The sequence below is a fragment of the Populus trichocarpa genome, chromosome 6, assembly GCF_000002775.5.
Source record: "Populus trichocarpa isolate Nisqually-1 chromosome 6, P.trichocarpa_v4.1, whole genome shotgun sequence".
Classification (NCBI taxonomy): domain Eukaryota; kingdom Viridiplantae; phylum Streptophyta; class Magnoliopsida; order Malpighiales; family Salicaceae; genus Populus; species Populus trichocarpa.
Genome location: NC_037290.2, coordinates 6331245 through 6351639, shown reverse-complemented (window position 1 = coordinate 6351639; position 20395 = coordinate 6331245). Strand labels below are relative to the sequence as shown.

The window sequence follows — 20395 nt, the reverse complement described above, 5'->3', positions numbered from 1 at the left end:
AAATAAAATTATTATGAAGCAGTTTTAAAATATAAAATCTCAAAGAAAACAATTATAACATAAATTTTTTCATTTTAAAAGTATTCTTAAATTAATTTTACTTCACTTGAGTTGGTACATGTATTTCAAATTAATTTATATATATAACATATGTATGTATAGCATATAATATCAAATATTTGTTAGTAATTTGTCTCCTCATTAAAATACATTTTGAATACAAAACAAATAGTACTTGGAATACCTTATTCGAACAAAAAAAACCTAAATACAAATACATTTGCAGATAACACACAGTAGTTTGAACTTTGAAGTTTTGAGTTTCAAAAACTTGAAAACATGGCTGGTCCCGTGATCGGGTCGGGCGACATTCCCTCATTACTATCTCGTTTAATTTGTTGATGATCGCAAGCCTTTATGGGCCCACAAGGCTAGATCCAGATTAATTCAAATAAATAAAAGGCCCAATTCTCATCATCCTCATGATGTTTTGAAATTTTAAAAACGAACCCAACGGTCTAGTGCTTTCAAATTCCTCAACCTGATCTACTATTTCAGTTTCTTTGTTCTCTCTGGAAAGTGGAATCCTCCCTCCAAAAATCACTAAGCGTTTTAGCAATGGAAGTTCAAAGCTGTTCAGTAAAAACACCCAAATCCCTTCAAACAAAACCCATGGACCCCAGCTGCACCTCTAAGGTTAGAGTAATTGTAAGGGTACGCCCCTTTCTCTCTCACGAAATTCCTGCAAAAAATGGCAACCCAACTTCCTGTATTTCTGTTCTTGATCCAGATCCTGACTCCAGAGATGAAGTCACTGTTCATCTTCAAGATCCTGACACCAGGTCAGTGCCTTTTCTTTTACTTTCTCTATGGGCTGCTGTTAATAATTTTGTGGGTTTTTTTAATTGTGGTTTCTTTTCTTTTCTCATTTTTTATGCGTAGCCGAAAGGAGTGCTATCAGTTGGACGCTTTTTTTGGTCAAGAGGATAACAATCTTAGATCCATTTTTGAGAGAGAAGTGAGCCCTTTAATTCCCGGGATGTTTAGGGGCCGTAATGCTACAGTTTTTGCTTATGGGGCTACTGGCAGTGGAAAGACCTACACTATGCAGGTATGCTCCCAAAAGAGACTCCCAGTTCCTTTTCTTTCCCGGACCAGTTCAACTCCTAAATTAGTACAGCTTGTTTGGCTGCTGACAAACCTAAGGAAAAAGAAAGAACAATTAAAGGGCTAACCTAACCTCATACTATTGGGTCCCCATCCTATCACAAATCCTCAATTACTCCTTCCATCTAAAATCCTTGTAAATTTTTTACTGAAAACGTTAAGTTCTTAAAAATTGCATCATTTTATTACAATAAATAGGTAATTAAATGGAAAACATTAGACGGTTTTGAATGGAGACCTAATTGAGAATTTTCTGGTACATTAGGGGTTATTGGTGTATAGGTTGGAGATTAATCTGAGGTGACTTGGAAGCTTTAAGCTGTTTTGCTGTTGGGAATAAAGTCTTTAGCAAATATAGTAGCATTGACGTTCAGTGTATATGCATTTTGTTACTTAAGATTTAGCAGCTAGTGAATTTTGAGTTTTTTCGCTGTTATAAGTGAGTCTAAGGCCACTGAGACATGGTTGATGCTGCAGGGTACCAACTTGTTGCCAGGGCTAATGCCACTGGCCATGTCCACTATCCTGTCTATGTGTCAGAGAACAGGAAGTAGGGCAGAGATTTCATATTATGAAGTGTATATTGAAAGGTGTTATGATCTATTAGAAGTTGGATCGAAAGAAATTGTTATTCAGGATGATAAAGATGGGATGGTGCACCTCAAGGGACTATCTCGAGTCCCAGTCAATTCAATTTCTGAATTTCAAGAGGTGTTTTCTCGTGGAATTCAGAGGCGTAAAACTGCAGGCACAGGTATCAATGATGTCTCTAGTAGGAGCCATGGAGTTCTTGTGGTAGCTGTCTCCACACCAGGTAGCGGTGATTCTGGGACTGTTGTGTCTGGGAAGCTTAACCTAATCGATTTGGCAGGTCATCTCTACACGATACCTACTCAAAATTGACCACGATTCGGTTAATCTAGACTCTGTTTTTCTTATTTGTATTTGTTATTTAATCAGGTAATGAAGATAACAGGAGGACTTGTAATGAAGGGATACGTCTACTAGAGAGTTCTAAAATCAACCAGTCATTGTTTGCATTATCTAATGTTATCCGTGCACTGAACAACAAAGAAACCCGAGTACCATATCGAGACAGCAAATTAACTCGTATTTTGCAGGACTCTCTTGGAGGAGCCAGTCATGCTTTGATGGTTGCTTGCCTTGTAAGTAGCATTCATTCATCCATCTTGTCATCAGATGCTCTTAACATTCTTGGACACGTGAATTTAATTGTGTTTGTCAATGGTAGAATCCAGGAGAGTACCAAGAATCTGTTCGAACAGTGAGCTTGGCTGCTAGGTCAAGGCACATTTCAAATTTTGTTCCGTCAACCTATAAACAAGATACTCCGAAGGTTAAAGTTGATATGGAGGAAAAACTGCGAACTTGGCTTGAATCTAGAGGGAAGACAAAGAGTGCACAAAGAATAGATGCATATGGTTCTCCATTCCCTCCAAGTTCTATCACGAAACCAAATTACAGCTCCGCAAAAGCTAAGGTCAACACCTACCGGAACACTTGTAATGCTAAAGAGAGGTATGGACTTAATTAAGCTGATGAAAATCTCCAATTAAATTGAAGCCTAGTTATTTGAAAGTATCGAATTAAATTGCGGCCTGATTATTTGAAAGTCTCAAAGCACAACTTGATCTTTTTTCTTTTTTCCTATTGCTGATTTATATGGTTAGATCCTAACCTGATTTATGTTGTTCACGATATGCTTAAATCTTACGCAGGGGATCGTCTGTACCATTCAGAAGTTTATTTAATGATGAAGGTTTAACTGATTCATGCTTGGAAGTGAGTTCTTAGCAACTTGTGTCATTTGCAGACTTGTTTCCTTCCACAGAAACAAATAGATGTTAAATTTTAGTATTTAACATATGAATCTAAATTCAATTTTCAGAGTACGACTTGTGCTGCCGAGGAAAATAGGGAAAAGATCGGTGCTGATTCTACTGAAATTTCCTTGGAATCATCAATACACTTACCCAGTATGTAGCCACTATCCGAAGACTTATTATTTTCTTGTTTCATGCATCTAAGGAATCCAATCAAATTTGAATTAATTTTAATTTGTTTTATGTTAGTCTATAAGAGGTTTCTTAAGGATTTAAAGGTGGAAACTTTGCAATTATGCAGTTGAGCCATTGGACAAGGAATATAAGATAACATCAACAAAGTCAAATAACTCAGTTGGAACATCACCCATTGCCGAAGTGAAGTGTACAGAGAGAAGTCCTTTAAGAAGAGTTCTCTCCCCCATCAATGCAAATGGAAACCAAATTCGCCACGAGGAAGTAGCCTGCAAGTGTCCAGTTCAGTTTGAGCCAAAAACACCTTCTACTGCAACCTGTGCAAAAGAAAAGTTTGTAACAATCAGCACCCCACTTGACAAATTTAATGCAATGAGTTCTAGTTTAAAGGTAAAATAGAAGAATTAACTTTGTAAAGGACACTAAAGTTTCTTCAAGTTGTAGATCTGATTTCTAGAAATTTGATGTGCAGAGCTCCCTTATGCAAGAATATGTTGACATCTTGAATACCGCTAGCAGGTAACTTCTGCTCAAATCTCTACGTTTGTTTTGATTTTAGAAGTTTTGTATTTGTCCTTGTTGTCCAAAGAAACTAAACTTGCAATTGGCTATTTCATTTACAGAGAGGAACTGTTGGAAATAAAGGTAACTTAAGCAGATTGAACAATCATGTGGCTTCTATGACTTTTCTGTTAATTCCTTACGACCATCTTGCTCATTATGCAGGGGATTGGAGTGAGATTAGCAGATTACATAGCTGAACTCCGGGAAACAAGCCCTTTAAAATCGGTAAGCACGACCTGTAAACCTTATCATGAACAGGTTTTTCATGTTCTTATATACTAGTTACTGTTAGTAATATAGTAACGATATATGGTTTTTCATGCTGCAGCTGAGTGATTTAGAGAAGATTGGTCTCTCGTCTAAGCAGGTTTACAACATGTTCAGCAAAGCTGCAAGAGGCATCTTTGATAAACAAGACGGTGCGCAGCTCAGAGAAGAGTTAATGTAACTGGTTCCTATGGATAATTCATCCATGGAAATAGGATCAAATTTGGTTAACTATAACAATGATGTAGAAATAGCAATGTATGTCCTTAATTTGCTTGTGTGAGAGTGAGACTAATTTGATGCAATATGCTTTACTGCTTTCATTTACAGAGAGCAGTCATTGAAGTAGATTATTACCTCAACACTAAAATAACTGTAGCGAACAGTGAAGTATTTTAATATATGTTTTTAATCATGTTTTAACATCATTTTTTTTGTGTAGCTAGTTTAAAGATCGTGGGTTCGAGATTTTTTTTTTTTTTTTTTTAACAAGGAACGAACAAGATGTTGTCCTTGCCTTTAAAAAAATTAAAATAAAGCAGTCAAGTGCGCGGGCTGACTTGCTACTGGTGGACCAAGTATTGGCCCGCCTTTATATTGTGATTGACAACCCTGTTTGGTTTTTTTTATATATAAAAAATAAAAGTAAATGATATGTGATCGACCAGTCATGCAGGCCTGACCTGTTGCTGGCGGCACACCTGTTACTGTCGGGCCTAACACTTACTATCTTTCCTCCTCCTCTTCTTCCCTTTATTTTTATTTTTTTTACATTCTGAAAAATTTTTAATTGTTTATTTACTTTTTATTTTTAACATGTTTTTTAAATATTATTAAAAGATTTTATTAAAATTTTAATAATTTTTTCAATTATTATGTATCTGTCATTGCGCACTAGTTATTACAGATCATCTATCTATCTTAAGTAATTGGCAAAGATTATCTATCTATCTTAAGTAATTGGCGAATTAAGTAATTGGCGAAGATTATCCATCTTAAGTAATTGGCAAAAAAATAATATCGGAGCTATTTACTCAAAATTATTTTTCTTTTAAAATTAATATTTCTAAATTGTTTTGATTTAAATTTTTAATCACAATCTCATAAACAAGCTATTTGTTATTTCATTTTAAAAATATTTTTTAAAAGATTTACAATTTTCTATTTTTTTTAAATTAAATCTTTTTATATTTTTAAAATATTCTAATATACTAATATTAAAAATAGTTTTTTTTTAAATAATTTATTTCAATATAAAGATATTTTCAAATAAAAAAACTTCAAAAATAATATCTAATCCAAATAAACAAGGACAACTGGACGGTCATCAGCAAGGCTAATCCAGAGCAGAAAGTCAATGGCCCAATTTCGCGATATTTCCTTTTCTTTCTCTCCACCATTCTTTTACTATTGACGTGGCATGCTCTAACGGGCTCTATCAATCGGTTTCCATGGCATGAACGAATGGTTCCAAAACTCAGTGGACCAAGACCAGCCTTTCGTTATCTCTGCAACCTCCCAAGATTCACATTCCTCAAGAAATCGCCTCTCCTAATAAACCCTTAAATAACCTATTAAAACCCACCAGTAGTTCATTTTCTTACATAGTAGCGATCGAACAAGTGAAAAATCTTCAGAATGGATGAATGAGTGTGTGAATTCAGCCAGTCAGTTTCATACATGCATGCATGTATGCCTGAAAAGGCAGAAGCAGTACATCCATCCCATCATACATACACACACAATCGATCATAAACAGCATATAATCATAGCAACACTACCATTTTAATTATACATGAAAGATAAACAGGACGACAAGCAGCTAACACGACTTGAGACTTGATACTTGATACTAGAGAGGAAGCCCCAGAGCTGCAAATCCAAGAAGATTTGCAGAAAACAAGCCATGAATATATACTAGCTACTTTATTGAAACTTGTTGAAGACAAGAGACAACCCTTATAAACGCCTAGTAGATGAAATATTATTTCTTGTCAATCCGTCGATGCGATGATCATTTCTTGAATCAACGCAGCCAGCGGATCGCTCTCATTTACAAGTGCAAGGATCGCAGGTACAGTTGGCTCCACACTTGCAGCCATTCTCGGCTCCCACGACCGTCTCAGCAGCTCCCGCAAAGTGACCCTTCTCTGGTGCCACACCAAGAACCAGAGTTTCGTTGGTGATCGTCTCTGAGGAGCTCATGTCAGGGTACATCTTGCATCTGCAAGTTAACAATATCATTTTTTAAAAAAAAAAGCATCAAAACTATCAAGAATTAGGGGAAAATATTGAATCAATCTTACCCTCCACAGCCGCTGCCGCACTTGCAGCCAGAGCCACACCCACAGTTTCCTCCACAGCAAGACATCTTCACGAAGAGAATAGGGGATATAAAAGCTGAATGACACTTATGTTTGAACGAGTCATTGGGGGATGTGCATACCCTCACTTTATAGGCAGGTGAGGAGAGAGACTTCGAGGATATCCACCGTCCATTTGTCATGATCTTACGTTATGCTTATCCCTGCATATCTGTCCAAATCTGTACCCGCTTTCTACACACGTTGCAGTTCTTGAACCCTCAAATCCCTCCTTCGTTGGCTATTCTGGTATTTTCAACACCATTTTGTTGACCTTGAGTTTAAACCCCGTCGGATTTGATTACATGGAGTTCAATCCAACGGTGTTCCGTTTGCAGTATGTCGTTTCGTGGGCCAGGACCGGCATTTGGCATCAAGATGGGTCTCACGTGTCCTTCATTGCATTAAAATTTCATGCAAGGAAACTGCGCGAAGTGCGGCTGCCAAAAGATAAGAGTTTTTTTTTTTATTTTATTCTAGTCCTCGTTAGTAATTTAAGAAATGGTAAGTACACCAATTCCTCCATAATATTGGATTTTTTTTATTTGTATGCAAACATGTAATTATTTGTTAGCATAAAAAAACGATAAATTAATTAATTCTTTTGGGATTTTCTAAAATAGCGTAAGAAATCGGTAAATTGACTTTTTTTCTGGACTTTTCTATAATAACTTGAAGAAACTAAATTTTTAGTAATTTTCATGTAAGTAATTAATATGATTATGTCAGGTATATATATTAGAATTTAAAAAAAAAAACTTGTTTACCGGAGAGCCAACATCTCAAAAACTTTTAAGAACTAAATATATTATTAAATCATATGAAAGGCATTTAAAGTGTAGATTACACATTTGTTTTAAATCAATAGACATTTATAATATTTTTTAAACATAATTATTATAGTATAAAAAACAATAGCAATAAAAGCTTTGTTATTGTTTTAATATTATTACATTTGAGTGAAGCTAAGACTATTTTAGCTTTTATTTCACACTTTAAAACCACTTCATTAGACACTAGACTATGACGAGTGTCTTGAATTAAAACAATATTACATACAGTAATTACTAGATTATTAATCCGATGTGGATCAGATTAATTTTTTTTATTTAAGAAAAATATTCAATATATTGCTAATGTGATTTTTTATAAAAAAAATTTGATTATAAATTCAAAATATGATGTATATTGGATTTTTTTTAAAAATATTGATACGGTGATATATTGGATGACACTTATTTTTAAATATTAAAATGATGATATATTGAATTAACTCGGATTAACCTTTCAAGATTTTGACCGTAATACCACTATACAAAACAAAACAAAACAAAATAATGAAAATAAATGCCTAATCAACTTTCTGCTGAATGACAAAATTGAAAAAAAAATATTAAATTAAAAAAAGAACAAAAAAACTACTTGAATTAATTTACCAAACAAGCAACTCGAGTCATGAAATTAAAATAAACTCCATAAAAAAAAACAAATTAAATTAATTAATTTTCAACCAATCTAATGTTTTTTTAATGATTTTTATTTATGATATCATTATTAGGGTATCACATGAAAGTTTTTTCTCAGTACGATTAGGCGACATTGACAACTTTAATAAAAGATGAATGGTTATATTTTGTTATAAGAGCTAAAGTCCTGTATTAAAATAGTATACAGATCAACTTTATACTATTTTTATTGGGATGACTTATGGTTTTATTAGCGCGATATTGATTGTGAGTCTAAGATATTTTATAGAAATCAAATAAAAAAGATTATAAAACTCAATTTCTAGCTAACGCAGTGTTAAATAGTGAAATTAAAAAAAATCAATTGAAATAATGGCATAAAAACATCTTGAGCCAACTTGGGTTAACCTGTTAAGCACTATTCCTGGATCATGATACTAAAATAACATAATAGAAAGTAAACAAAACTAATCATGAAATCTAATTTTCAATCAATCCAATATAAAATAATGAAATTAAAAAAAAACTTAAGTCAACAAGGTTAACCCACCAAAGTCATAATCTGTGTCATAATAGAATGATAACTCAATAGAAAATAAATTTAATATTAAATAATAAAATTTAAAAAAATATAAAAAAAAGAAAAAAAAAAGAAAAAAAACAAAGGACTATATCATCGCAAATATAATATTAAGTATGTGGTCCATCTTGGAAGAAAAGGGAAGGGTTACTCCAATACAAGCGAACCAAAGGGTGATCGCAACTACTTTAGAAGCGTGATTCACTTAATTTTTACAGTCCTGAAGGCTCAAGGAAGGTCGCAATTAATGATGTTGTTGTAGAGTACAAGTTTAACTAACAATCAATTGATTCCTCTCCATCAACAGATGCAATGAATGAAAGGCAAGTTTTTGGCAGGGAATATAGGAGCTCATTGCCACCGAACAACACTTTTACATTCCATGCAATTTTCTCTTCTTCAAGACGGTGGAAGATATGTCGTTTTCTATGGAGGGGGAAAAAAACAAAATTAACGCCCACCGTGGGGCTCGAACCCACGACCACAAGGTTAAGAGCCTTGCGCTCTACCAACTGAGCTAGACGGGCTACCTGACTCTGACTCTGGCTACTGCACATACATTAATACATACAGTTTAAACCCGACAAATTCTATCCCATCAGGAGCTTATACCGTACCGTCCACAATTTAATACCGATAAACCTTTTCTTTCTGAAGAATAATGTCACTAGTTGATTGTGGTGGTAAAAGTCTATGGTATAGAAGTTTGTGAAAAGAAGGGAGAGATCATTGGAAAATGACAAAGGGAGTATAGAAAAACAAAAAAAAAAAAGTGAATCAGATAAATATTTTTACGAGGGAAAAAAAACAATAAAAAAAAATATATATCAGAAGGTGAAGTGCACGCGCCTGACGAAGTAATTTTTTGTTCATTAAGGGGGTGGGGGGTTGTCTGTCCCTTATTTTTATTTAAAATAAAAAACACAAACGACAGATCGGTTGTGTTTGTTGTCAGGAAAATATCGCGCGCCGTCTTTTTATGCGGCCTCGGATTTGTCCAGCACGCTAATCACTTGAGCTAAAATATGAATTTAATTTAAAGTGACGAAAGAAATATATTAACTCATTTTTTTTTAGTTGTTAGTATAAAAAGTTTAATGATATATGAGATGTTAATAGATCCAGTCAGGATGGTTTTTTTTTTTTTTTAATATATCCATATTCATATATTTATTATTATCCTTTACCTTTTATTCGTATCCAATCAGATAGATGAGGTCAGGTGAAGATATTTTTTTTAATCTTCATTTATTGGATATCCAACCTGATCCAATTCAGAATTTTAATTTAAAAAATCTCTTTTTAATTTTTTTATAATATCCCACAAAAATATATACTAATACAAAGATCTAAGATATCTAATAGTCTTATTTTTCTAAATCATATTAAAATTTTAATATTAGATATTGTGATTTAAAAAACTAAAATTATATCGTTGTTAATTCCATGTTAATTAGTAGTAATTTGTTAATAACCAGTATAATTATTTACATGAATCATTCACGATCTCTTGTAGATTTAGAAGTTCAATTATGTATTTATTATTTGTTAAACAACTTGTTAACAATCAAATCCCTTTAAATAAATCAAATTTATTATTTAAATTAATAAAACTCAATGAAGGAAAAACATTAATTTAAATTGAAAATCTTGGAAAAATTCAAATCCCATTTAAACTCAAAACTAAGAAAATCTTAAAATTATAAGTTAAGAAAATAAAAAATCCAATGAAACTCAAAATTTAAAACTTAAATTTGTTTTTATTTTTTTAGGGTTTCAAATATTTTTACTATTGATTTTGTGTATTTCACTCCTTTTAAATTCTTCATTTAATAAATATTTAAAATTTAGAGTTGCAATATAGACATTAACATATTATATCAAGTACTGATTTGGAGGACGAGTGGACAAGAGGCATAATTGAAAACATTAGATAACGTTAAGGGTAAAATTAAGGGATACAATTACTAAAAAATAATATTGATAATGACCCCATAGATGAAAGTTATTTTTGTAGCTAACCCTATTAATATTTATATCAACAAAGAACAATTTTTATACTTTTTTTAATTAATAATTATTTTTAATATCATATATTTACAATTTTAAAGTAAAGTTATGAAACTTAGATTGATTTTGTAGGGTTTGCAATATTATATTTTAATAATAATTATATATATTAAAAAGAGTAAAAATATTGAATCTAGTGCAAGTTGGATGATGAAGCGGATAAACTCTCTAGTCACTTTCATATCTAATTTAGGTTTGTTTGGGAACGCTAATAAATTATATTTTCTTAAATTTTATTATTTTTTTTTGTAAGAAATTAATTTTTTTATAATTTCATATGGTTTTGATATGTTAATTCTTTAATCTTGCACACAATATGTTTTGGATTTTGAACACCTTCTAAGCCAAGTCGTCATTTTCCCCAGTCAAATATTAGTATTCTGAAAGCAGAATCACTTGTGCACCAACCTGACACAAATAGGATTTAAATCTTTTCAAGTGCCAAAAATTTGTTATCAAGGATTTAAATTATTGGCCTTTTCCACGGAAAAACGACTTGGCAGTGTGCTGTGTGCTTTGTATAATGGAAGAAAGCTGACCAGTTCGCTATGTATCTTTTGTTTTCTTATTCCATATGGTTAAGGGTCAACATCTGAAAAAAAAAAAAAAACACGAAAAACACAATTTGATATTTTTTTTTTTTGTTAATTGACATAAGTGGTTGGGCCAACTTGTATGTACCTCGACTAATCCTACGGGTCTTAAAGTTAACGACCATGTAAGTCTTCAGTGGTTCTAAAATTTGCGAGATTCGAATTGATAATTTCTATCGATCAAATTTAGAGCTTGATCAATTAAGTTATACCTTTTAGAATTAATAAAAAAAAATTGATACTGGATAAGCTCACTAAACGAGGAAGGGCAACAAAGACTTGACAATAATCAGCAGGAGGATGTATAGGTGTGTTTGAGAATATGACTGTGGTTATTTTTCAAAGTGTTTTTTACTTGGAAATGCATCAAAATAGTGGTTTTTTTTAAAAAATTATTTTTGACATCAACACATCAAATGATTTGAAAACACCAAAAAAATATTAATTTGAAGCAAAGAAAAAAATAAAAATTTTCAAATTTTTTTAAAAATACTTTTGAAATATAAAAACAAATAGGACTCTAGTAGTATAAAAAATAAATGTTGAGGAATTTTTTTTTTTTTAAAAAAAACTCATAATGCACTGAAATGCTTGGGTCCTGCCCAACATCCTTGAGATGCACTGTGATATAAATTTTGGACAACCTTCTTCTAAGCTTCCCAATGGTTTTTTTCTCATAATTTTTAATTAAATTTTATTTTGGTCCCTTTTTTTTTCTTCTTGTGTTTCTCCCACCAATCTTCTTTCTTAATTTAATTTTTTTTCTTAATTTTATGTTTTGACTTTTTTTTCTAAAAAGATATCAATTAGAGAAAAATAGTCAAAATTATAAAATAAGCCCGTAAATGAATGAAATGCGGCAAAAACATATTTTTTTAAAATTTCTTTCTGTTTTTTGAATTTTTTAAAGATACTTTGGAAATGGGGTATGACAAAAACAAAATGATTTTCTAGTATAATTCCTACTTTCCTCTTTGTTTTTCCATGAAGAAATACAACTCTTTTTTTCTATGTTCTTCATTCAATAAAAATAAAAAAGCCATTTGAACAAACATAAAAAAAAAATGGATATATGATTTTTTTCCAGGTAAGAAAGACATCTCCCGAGTCATAACTCTTTAATCTCATCATGTTCTCTATCGTTTGCCTGGCCTTTATTTGCTATAATATGCTGTTTTTTCTAGGTGCATGGCCCTACACCCCTGGCCCATAAAGAAGGCTCTGTTAGTTCCTTTTTTTTTTTTTTTAAAGTTAAGGGGTGAATTACATGTCGTTTATAACAGCAGACAATGTATCGTCTATAGCAACAGAAGATGCAATGTCTGCTAGTGTAGATTTCAACGATAAGAGAGGTCATCAGAAAGTCAGGCAGTACTCGTAATAATGTACAGTAAAAAGCCTCAATCATTTAGCTTTTACATATGACATTCACAATTATTCATGCCCTGGTCGATGCGATGAATTTCAAATGGGCCAGTTTTAATATTCAAACAAAGCCCAAACCAAAAGTAAAGTAAGAGAATACAGAATTAGTGGGCCTCTGGGTGGCCTAGGTGAAAAAAAGAAAAGGTACCCTTTCTCCCGAACTTGTTGAGGTTTCTGGGGTAAATAAAAAGAACGAACAAATTAACATATATATATATATAAGTAAAATAATACATTTTTAAAATGTTGTTCAAAATCGCAACATTTAAATTTTTGGGAGGTACCCATATAAATAATTATGTGAAAAGTCTAAAGATTCAAGGGATTTAAGGTTGGCGATTGAGTTAGAGACTACGCCAGAGAACGAGTCGGAATGCAGAGTCAAGGTTTGTAGGTGGATAAGCGAGGAGATGGAGGAGAGGATAAGGCCATAGAAGTTGTTGTCTACAGGGTTGAGGATAGTGAGGCTAGTGAGTTGGGAGATGAGTGGGGTGAGTTGGCCCGAGTGGCCATCTGGATCAAGGTGATGCACAGGGGCCGGTGGGGAAGTCCCATGAGGCTGGGAAAAAGACCATGGCTGGATTGAACTTGGCTTGACCGAGGCTTCGAGAGTAGAGATGTCGATTTTTGGTGTTGAAAGAATAGAGGAGGAGGAGGAGGAGCTGAGAGAGGCTGCAGGTTTTGAGAACACCATGGTTTTTGATTTTCTTCTTTAGTAAAGTTTGATGGGTCTTTAGACAAAAAAATGAGGTGAAGAATCAAACTAAGAGTTTGTTTGGTATTGCGGTAGCTGTTATGGTTGTGATTTGAAAAAAGTTATTTTATAAAATTTACTTTTAGTTGAGGTTGATTTGAAAAAATAGGTGTTTGGTTAAAACTGTGGTTGAAATTAAGGTTGAAGAAAAAATAGTTTAATGTGTTTGGTTAAAAGTGCTTTTGAAATTGAGGTTATAAAATAATTTTACAAAATATATATTAATATTGATGGTTTTTAATTTAAATATTATGGAGTTAACTATTGTTATTACATCGTGAAATAAATTATACTTTATATATATAAAAAAATTATTGTTTCATTAAACTATCTACAATTCCATTACGTATAAAATTCATCCGACAAAAACTACAAAATTAGGTAAAATATTATCAGAAATAAAATTGAGATTATAGTACAAGTAAATGTAATGCACCTTAAACTAATTTAAAAAAAAAACAAAAAAAAAATTGTTGTTCACGTTCAGTGCGAGTGAAATTAATTAACTGCACTGATTAAAAAAAAAAACTATTCAGTGAACAGTGGAGCCATGCATCCACTGTTCACTGAACAATGAAGCATGGTTCTTTTCTTGCAACGTGCAGGAAGCAGCTCCTAGCTGCTTCCTTTGTTCCTGCGTTTCAAACGCTATATTGCATGAGCCCCATGTATAGTAATAAGCAGTTGTTACTTAACCAAATAGCTTGCACAATTTAGCCACAGGAAACGTGAACGCCACCATGTAGCTAAACGGGTTCTAAGATAATAAAGGCAAGGTTTGAAGGAAAGAGAGAGGCGGCTTTTACTTATTATTTATTTACTAATTTAATTTAATTTATCATGCTTCTAAAACGCAAGCAATAATAATATTATTTTTTGAACAGCGGTCTAGTTACGATTAAAAATAATAATAAAGTAAAAATGTGTTATTTTATCAAATGTTTTTTTAAATTATATTATTCTGCCACATGTTTTAGATTATTGTGCTAATTGTTTTTTAAAAAAACTGGTTTTCGGTTGGTCCAAATATCAGACCTTCCAACAATAGAAAGATTTTTGCCCAAATAAAAAAGAAAAAAGACCAGCCTAAACAGGTCTAAGCTAGAAGTCTTGTAAAGCTGACTCGGTATAAAGGCGAATATCTATTAATGACATCATAATATATATTAATGGCATCATAATCATATAGACAAGTTACTAACTCGGTATTTTAGTTGTTGGTCCATTCCTAATTAGTCATTGGACTTGTGTATATATCAAATAATTTCCTCAAAATGACAATAAACAAAAGTAATTAATTAATTAGTCAATATATACGAATCATGAGAGAAACAATTCCCTCGGATGCACTTTGACATTGTTTGTCAATGGTAGTGCCTGAAACTTTTCAAGTTGTGCAAAGATATTATGGATATTGTATATACACTGCAAGTTGCTCTAATTAATATTCTAAAATGCCGAAGTTGACCCCCAATGAAATAAAAAAAATTCCCTCGTAAATTTTAAAGGTGGCTTTTCCTTTCAACGAATGGAGGAAGTAAGTTGAGGAATATTTTAAATATCAAATATTATAATTTGGGCATAGTATAATATACTAGCTATTTAACCTACGCTTCGTTGTGACAGGTTATAACATATTAATTATATTTTAAAAAACTCACAATTTAAAAAATAAATATAAATAAAACTAATTAAATAATCTCATACTATAAAAAATATTATGCAACGCTGAACACATCAACAATATAATTTAAAAGTTTAATTTAAAAAATAAACTTTATTTTTATATAAAAAATTATAAATGAATTAAAATAATACCTTGAAAAATAAAATATATCAAAACAACTAAAAAAAACTTATCTTTTAAAAAAAAGCATGTAAAATCGTGACCTAAATCATGAGACCGAGATAAACCCATATAAAAAAATTGAAGATAATTACAAAACCAATATTAAAAAAAAACTAATGCATAACAATAAGATTGTACAAAGCTGAATTTCCAAAAAATTAAATATCAAACTAGAAAAAAAATTAATTACACAAAATGATCAAAAAATAATTAATTAGAGAGATAAAAAAAATTTAATTGGAGGGTTTCAATGCATTGAAAATTAGCTCTAATAAAAGAAAAAAAAATAAAAGAATGAGAGTCAAACTAAAAAAAATAAAACAACAGAAAATTTGATTGAAAGATGAAATTAAAAGAGAAAAAAAAACTTCAACAAAAGTGTCAAGGACAAAATAAAAAATTTTAAAAAATGAGGACCGAAACGAAAAACCAAATATACAAAAAATTATAATTGAATGACTAAATTGAAAAGAATAAAAATTTCTATAAATGAAAAAGGAACAAAATAAGAAATTAATAGAATGAGGAATGAAATTGAAAGGTAAAAAACAAAGAGGACACTGATGTACATTACTTGTTAGGAGAGAGAAAAGAAGGGGAAAAAAACCAAACTACCACCGGCGACAATCCGACCACCGTAAATTGCCACGCCCCACTCCAAATGAAAGAGGACACGACAACGCATCTGCGAAGATAATGAAAGACTAGTTACGTCCATCAGGTGGCGAGACACGCGTCGCCTAAATGGCACGGACGCTACCCACATGTTGGGGGCGTGCCAAGCACGTTCTAGCAGCTTTAAGCATTAAAAACATCAGAAAAATGTCAAAAGCCCCCCCGACCTTGACAATTACACAAAATAATTATATAAAAGTACACAAATACCCAAAAATGTTAAGCTTATGTTTTGTCTCTTCCAAGGTTCAAGATGCAACTGCATTGTACGTGAAAATTTGAAAACCCCAAACACACTTATCGAGCAACACAATAATTTTTTGACTTTAGAGTTAAATATGTATTTTTAATGTTAATAAACTTATGCAAAGTTAAGAAAACCCTTGATCACTAGTTCTATATTTTGTTAACCTCAAGGATAAAAGAGTATTTTTACTGTACAAAAAGAAAAAGACATCAACACCTCCACCGAAAAAGCTTAATTTTTTTGGACTAAAAAACACAAAGGTAATTTTACTGCAGCCCAAGACACATTTTACTGTGAATTGAGCTACAGTAAAACACCAACGCCATTTAGTTTTTTAGGTAATGAAGGAAAAGCATGATCTCGCCTATTTGAAAGTGTGGTTGCGGTTGCGATTCAAAGTATTTTTTGCTTGGAAATTCATTGTAAAAATATTTTTTTATTTTTAAAATTTATTTTTAACATTAACACATTACATGAATTTAAAAACATAAAAAAATTAATTTACAACATAAAAAAATAAAAATTTCATGAAATGGTGGTTTGGCAGATAATCCTTGGCAGATCATAACTGTATATGAAATTAATATAATCGATCTCATGCTGGCCAACAGAAAAGGAAAGAAAGAAAGAAAAAGACATGGACAACACTTTCCAAAAACATGAAATGCAATCACACGACATGAAGTGTTGTTGTTTATGCATGAATTCCACTCTCAATTCTGAGTTTCATATGAGATCATAACTCACATGGGGTCGGAACGCATCATTTGTACCATTCTCAATAACAAACAATAATAAAGTCTCTATTGCAGACTAATTGATTGGGAACCATTTGCGTGTTATTTCCCAAAAAAAAAAAAAAAAAAGGTTTGACTTTTGATGATTCTTCCCACCTTTTATTCTATTACATAAAATACTAATAGTAGAAGGAGGAGTACCAAGCATCATTTTCTCCACGCGATTCCCATAGTCAAATTCTCCATTAACACTTGAAAAAAATAATTTCAAATAAACAACAACTAATAATTATTGTTAAACAAAACTAACCAGCAAAATGCCCTCAAAAGTCAACTGATCCCCCCCCCCCCCACTATCTATCTCCTTTTACAATTCCTATGGAATAGTAGTGTTCAATCCATTGCTGCTGTTGCTCTTCTCTCCTCTCTTCTTCCTCCTCTCCTGCAAAACCCAGTTTAGCTTGTTAGCTACCTGCTATGAACAATCAAATACAATCAACCATCAACTTCCAAGTTTATTGAGACGCAGTCACTAATTGTTTCGATTAATGGGCAACTGTGTCACAAAAGTGAGTCACTGTTTTGCCAGGGCAGGGGACATCTCAGCCCGGCACCATAATATCTCCATTGATAATTATGGCCGGGAGGGACTAGGTCACTCCTTCTGTTACATCCGACCACACATTCACCCAGCTTCCAGACTCTGCAGCAACAGCAGCAGCAGCAGCAGCAGCAGCAACAAAATCCACTCTGAGCTGGAAAAAACAACGTTTCGGTCCATCTCCGGAGCCTCTCTAAGCGCCAACACATCAACAACATCCTCAACCTCTCTTAATGATACTCTCTGCTCCAACAGCTCTGGTTTGGATCGAGCATCCACTTTTGAAAGCTCTGATTCTTTCGCTTCCCTCCCTCTTCAGCCTGTCCCTCGTGGCTCCGGTGTCCTCTCATCATCAGGTTATTCAGGTCCTATAGAACGTGGCTTTTTATCAGGTCCTATCGAGCGTGGATTTCTATCAGGTCCCATTGATCCTGCTAGTTTCTATTCAGGTCCGTTTGATAAAGAAAAAGACAAGGACATCAGTACTGTTAATTATAGTACCACTAATCAGTTGCAGAGTAGTAGTTTGTCTCATGCTGCCCTTATTACTAGTATTGATGAAGTTGAAGTTAAACCCAAGAAACAACAGGCCGGTTTAATAAAGACTTTAAAAAGAGCAATATCTAATACTATCTCACGAGGCCAAAAGCTTACGGTGGCACCCATAAGAGTTAAAGAATCAACAAGTACTAGATATGTCAAAGTGATTAATCAAGTTGTTGTTGTTGATGATGATACTGGTCATGAGGATTTGGCGAGTGAGTTCTCAATTGGGAGCCAGAATCTACAATGGGCACAAGGGAAAGCTGGTGAGGATAGAGTACATGTAGTGATATCAGAAGAACATGGGTGGATTTTTGTGGGGATATATGATGGTTTTAATGGACCTGATGCCCCTGATTATTTGCTTTCTTATCTTTATACCAACATCCATAAGGAGCTTAAAGAGTTGCTGTGGAATAATAATGACAACGTTGAATCCACAGCAACAAAAGCAGAGGGCGTTTTGCATTTAATTGATCAAGAAAATTCTCCGTTGGGAGGAAATTATTATGATGATCTGAAGAGAAAGCATGGAAAGAATTTGAAGCGTACAACTAAAGGTGGTGACACGAAGAGATGGGAAGAGAAGTTGAATTTGAAATTGAAAGAGAGAATGAACTGCTACTCTAACGGAGTTAACCATTATGATGTTTTGAGAGCGCTTTCGCAGGCATTGAGGAAGACAGAGGAAGCCTATTTTGAGAGTGCTGATAGAATGGCAACCGACAATCCAGAATTGGCTTTGATGGGTTCTTGTGTTCTGGTGATGCTGATGAAGGGAGAAGATGTTTACTTAATGAATGTTGGCGATAGTCGTGCGGTTCTGGCCCAGAAAGGCATAACCGTTCCTGGATTAAGGAAAGGAATCCAGGATTTGGAGATTATCAATGAGGAAAGCAAGCGTGATAGAATTGAAGATTTCGATGGTGACGAGCTTTGTAGGCTGCGTAACTTGAATTCAATTCAGCTGACTATGGATCACACCACATATGTAGATAAGGTGGTATTCGGTTTCATGCCTCTTGTTAAACCCATTTTGAGTTTTCTTTCTCTCTATTGACAAGGCAGACTAAAACGTGCGTTTTCTGAATATCAGGAAGTTGAGAGGATCAAGAAGGAACATCCTGAAGATGTTTCTGCAGTAATGAATGACAGGGTGAAAGGTTATTTGAAGGTTACTCGAGCCTTCGGGGTTGGCTTTCTCAAACAGGTATACAAGATTCTTTATATTCAAAATGCAACAAATTAGGCAAAAATCACTCCATTTTAGTCAGGAATCGGGATCGAGAATGTATAGATTCCATCTGTTTTGCTAATACCTTGTCTTATGTCATTGAATCCTCTGCCTCTGGTGTTATTTTGGCAGCCAAAGTGGAATGATATACTCTTGGAGATGTTCAGGATTGATTACATCGGAACCTCTCCATACGTTACATGTACTCCATCATTATACCACCACAGACTGAGTCCGAAGGACAGATTCTTAATATTGTCCTCCGATGGGCTCTATCAATACTTCACCAATCAAGAAGCTGTATTGGAGGTTGGCTCTTTTATTGCTGCATTTCCCGAGGGAGATCCAGCGCAGCATCTAATCGAAGAAGTTCTGTTTCGCGCAGCCAGGAATGCTGGTAAGTAAGAGTTACGACATTGTCGGCCTGAAATCCTATGAAGCAAATCAAAATCTCGTGTAAATGGCTTGATATTTTGCAGGCATGGACTTCCACGAGTTGCTTGAGATTCCACAAGGAGAGCGTCGCAGGTACCATGACGATGTTTCTGTTATCATTATTTCCTTGGAAGGTAGGATATGGCGTTCGTCTGTGTAAATACTCTAGAAAACAAGAGGGGGGACTGACCATTTTTCTTGAAATTCATCTCATTTTTGCCTGAATTATAGTGATTGTAAAATACCAATTAGGTTTTTGCCATGCTGTAATAAAAGTCAGCTCGCTATCAACTTTCCCATCAGTCTGTGAAGATCACCATTGAATTGGTAATTAACGCAAGTGTTGTTGCTTTTCTTTGCTTTTAATGATGAGGTTATCTTCAAACAGCCATCACATTTAAGATAAGAAGAAGTTGCTTGCATAACTTAATGCGCGTCACAAACACTTGAAGTAATAAGATATACGTGAGTGCGAGCATGGCGCAGGTCATCCTCTATCGAGAAGATACAGTACTCTTTCAACAGCCAATAAATATAAAAATGCATGCAAGGCATTGCAGTTGGGATGATGATGATGACGGTGATGATGGTGATAGTCAACGAGTTCCATGATTGATTTTGTCTTTAATCTGTAACGCGTTTTCCCTTGAATTACAACCCGCTCCATAACCTATTCTCTGTTCGAGAAACAACGGGCTCGGACTTTTTAGTTCTTTAAAAAAAATAAAAAAAAAAACAAAAAACAGTGGGATGATGACTTCAGGGCTGATATTAAAACTTTGCGTT

At 33.3% G+C, this 20395-nt stretch overlaps 3 protein-coding genes and 1 non-coding gene across 4 annotated transcripts; 2 read left to right on the top strand and 2 right to left on the bottom strand.

Annotated features, from left to right (window-relative positions):
• Window positions 1-414: 414 nt before the first annotated feature.
• On the top strand, window positions 415-4463 carry LOC7487255 (kinesin-like protein KIN-10B). Its single transcript, XM_024603319.2, has 12 exons — window positions 415-842; window positions 943-1111; window positions 1645-2038; window positions 2128-2333; window positions 2420-2706; window positions 2907-2970; window positions 3077-3164; window positions 3313-3596; window positions 3679-3725; window positions 3830-3851; window positions 3933-3995; window positions 4099-4463. Exons 1-12 carry the CDS (start codon window positions 619-621, stop codon window positions 4216-4218), a joined length of 1968 nt encoding a protein of 655 aa, XP_024459087.2. The 5' UTR covers window positions 415-618; the 3' UTR covers window positions 4219-4463.
• Window positions 4464-5800: 1337 nt separating this feature from the next.
• LOC7454924 (metallothionein-like protein type 2) lies at window positions 5801-6510 on the bottom strand. The gene is made up of 2 exons (XM_002308120.4): window positions 6344-6510; window positions 5801-6261 (listed from the first exon to the last, which is right to left on the bottom strand). Exons 1-2 carry the CDS (start codon window positions 6406-6408, stop codon window positions 6087-6089), a joined length of 240 nt encoding a protein of 79 aa, XP_002308156.3. The 5' UTR covers window positions 6409-6510; the 3' UTR covers window positions 5801-6086.
• Window positions 6511-8900: 2390 nt separating this feature from the next.
• On the bottom strand, window positions 8901-8973 carry TRNAK-CUU (transfer RNA lysine (anticodon CUU)). The gene has a single exon. It is a non-coding gene; the product is annotated as a tRNA-Lys (tRNA).
• An 8182-nt stretch (window positions 8974-17155) lies between these two features.
• LOC7487254 (probable protein phosphatase 2C 4) lies at window positions 17156-19996 on the top strand. The gene is made up of 4 exons (XM_024603168.2): window positions 17156-18940; window positions 19037-19150; window positions 19307-19571; window positions 19654-19996. The coding sequence occupies exons 1-4, from the start codon at window positions 17345-17347 to the stop codon at window positions 19767-19769; spliced, it is 2091 nt and encodes a 696-aa protein (XP_024458936.2). The 5' UTR covers window positions 17156-17344; the 3' UTR covers window positions 19770-19996.
• The last annotated feature ends 399 nt before the right edge of the window (window positions 19997-20395 follow it).

Coding starts and splice junctions, on each gene's coding strand:
- LOC7487255 (XM_024603319.2), top strand. CDS start 619: ATGGAAGTTCAAAGCTGTTCAGTAAAAACACCCAAATCCCTTCAAACA. Junction 1,112..1,644: donor GAAAGACCTACACTATGCAG/GTATGCTCCCAA, acceptor TTGATGCTGCAG/GGTACCAACTTGTTGCCAGG. Junction 3,996..4,098: donor AAACAAGCCCTTTAAAATCG/GTAAGCACGACC, acceptor TTCATGCTGCAG/CTGAGTGATTTAGAGAAGAT.
- LOC7454924 (XM_002308120.4), bottom strand. CDS start 6,408: ATGTCTTGCTGTGGAGGAAACTGTGGGTGTGGCTCTGGCTGCAAGTGC. Junction 6,262..6,343: donor TGCGGCAGCGGCTGTGGAGG/GTAAGATTGATT, acceptor GTTAACTTGCAG/ATGCAAGATGTACCCTGACA.
- LOC7487254 (XM_024603168.2), top strand. CDS start 17,345: ATGGGCAACTGTGTCACAAAAGTGAGTCACTGTTTTGCCAGGGCAGGG. Junction 18,941..19,036: donor ACACCACATATGTAGATAAG/GTGGTATTCGGT, acceptor TCTGAATATCAG/GAAGTTGAGAGGATCAAGAA. Junction 19,151..19,306: donor GGGTTGGCTTTCTCAAACAG/GTATACAAGATT, acceptor TTATTTTGGCAG/CCAAAGTGGAATGATATACT.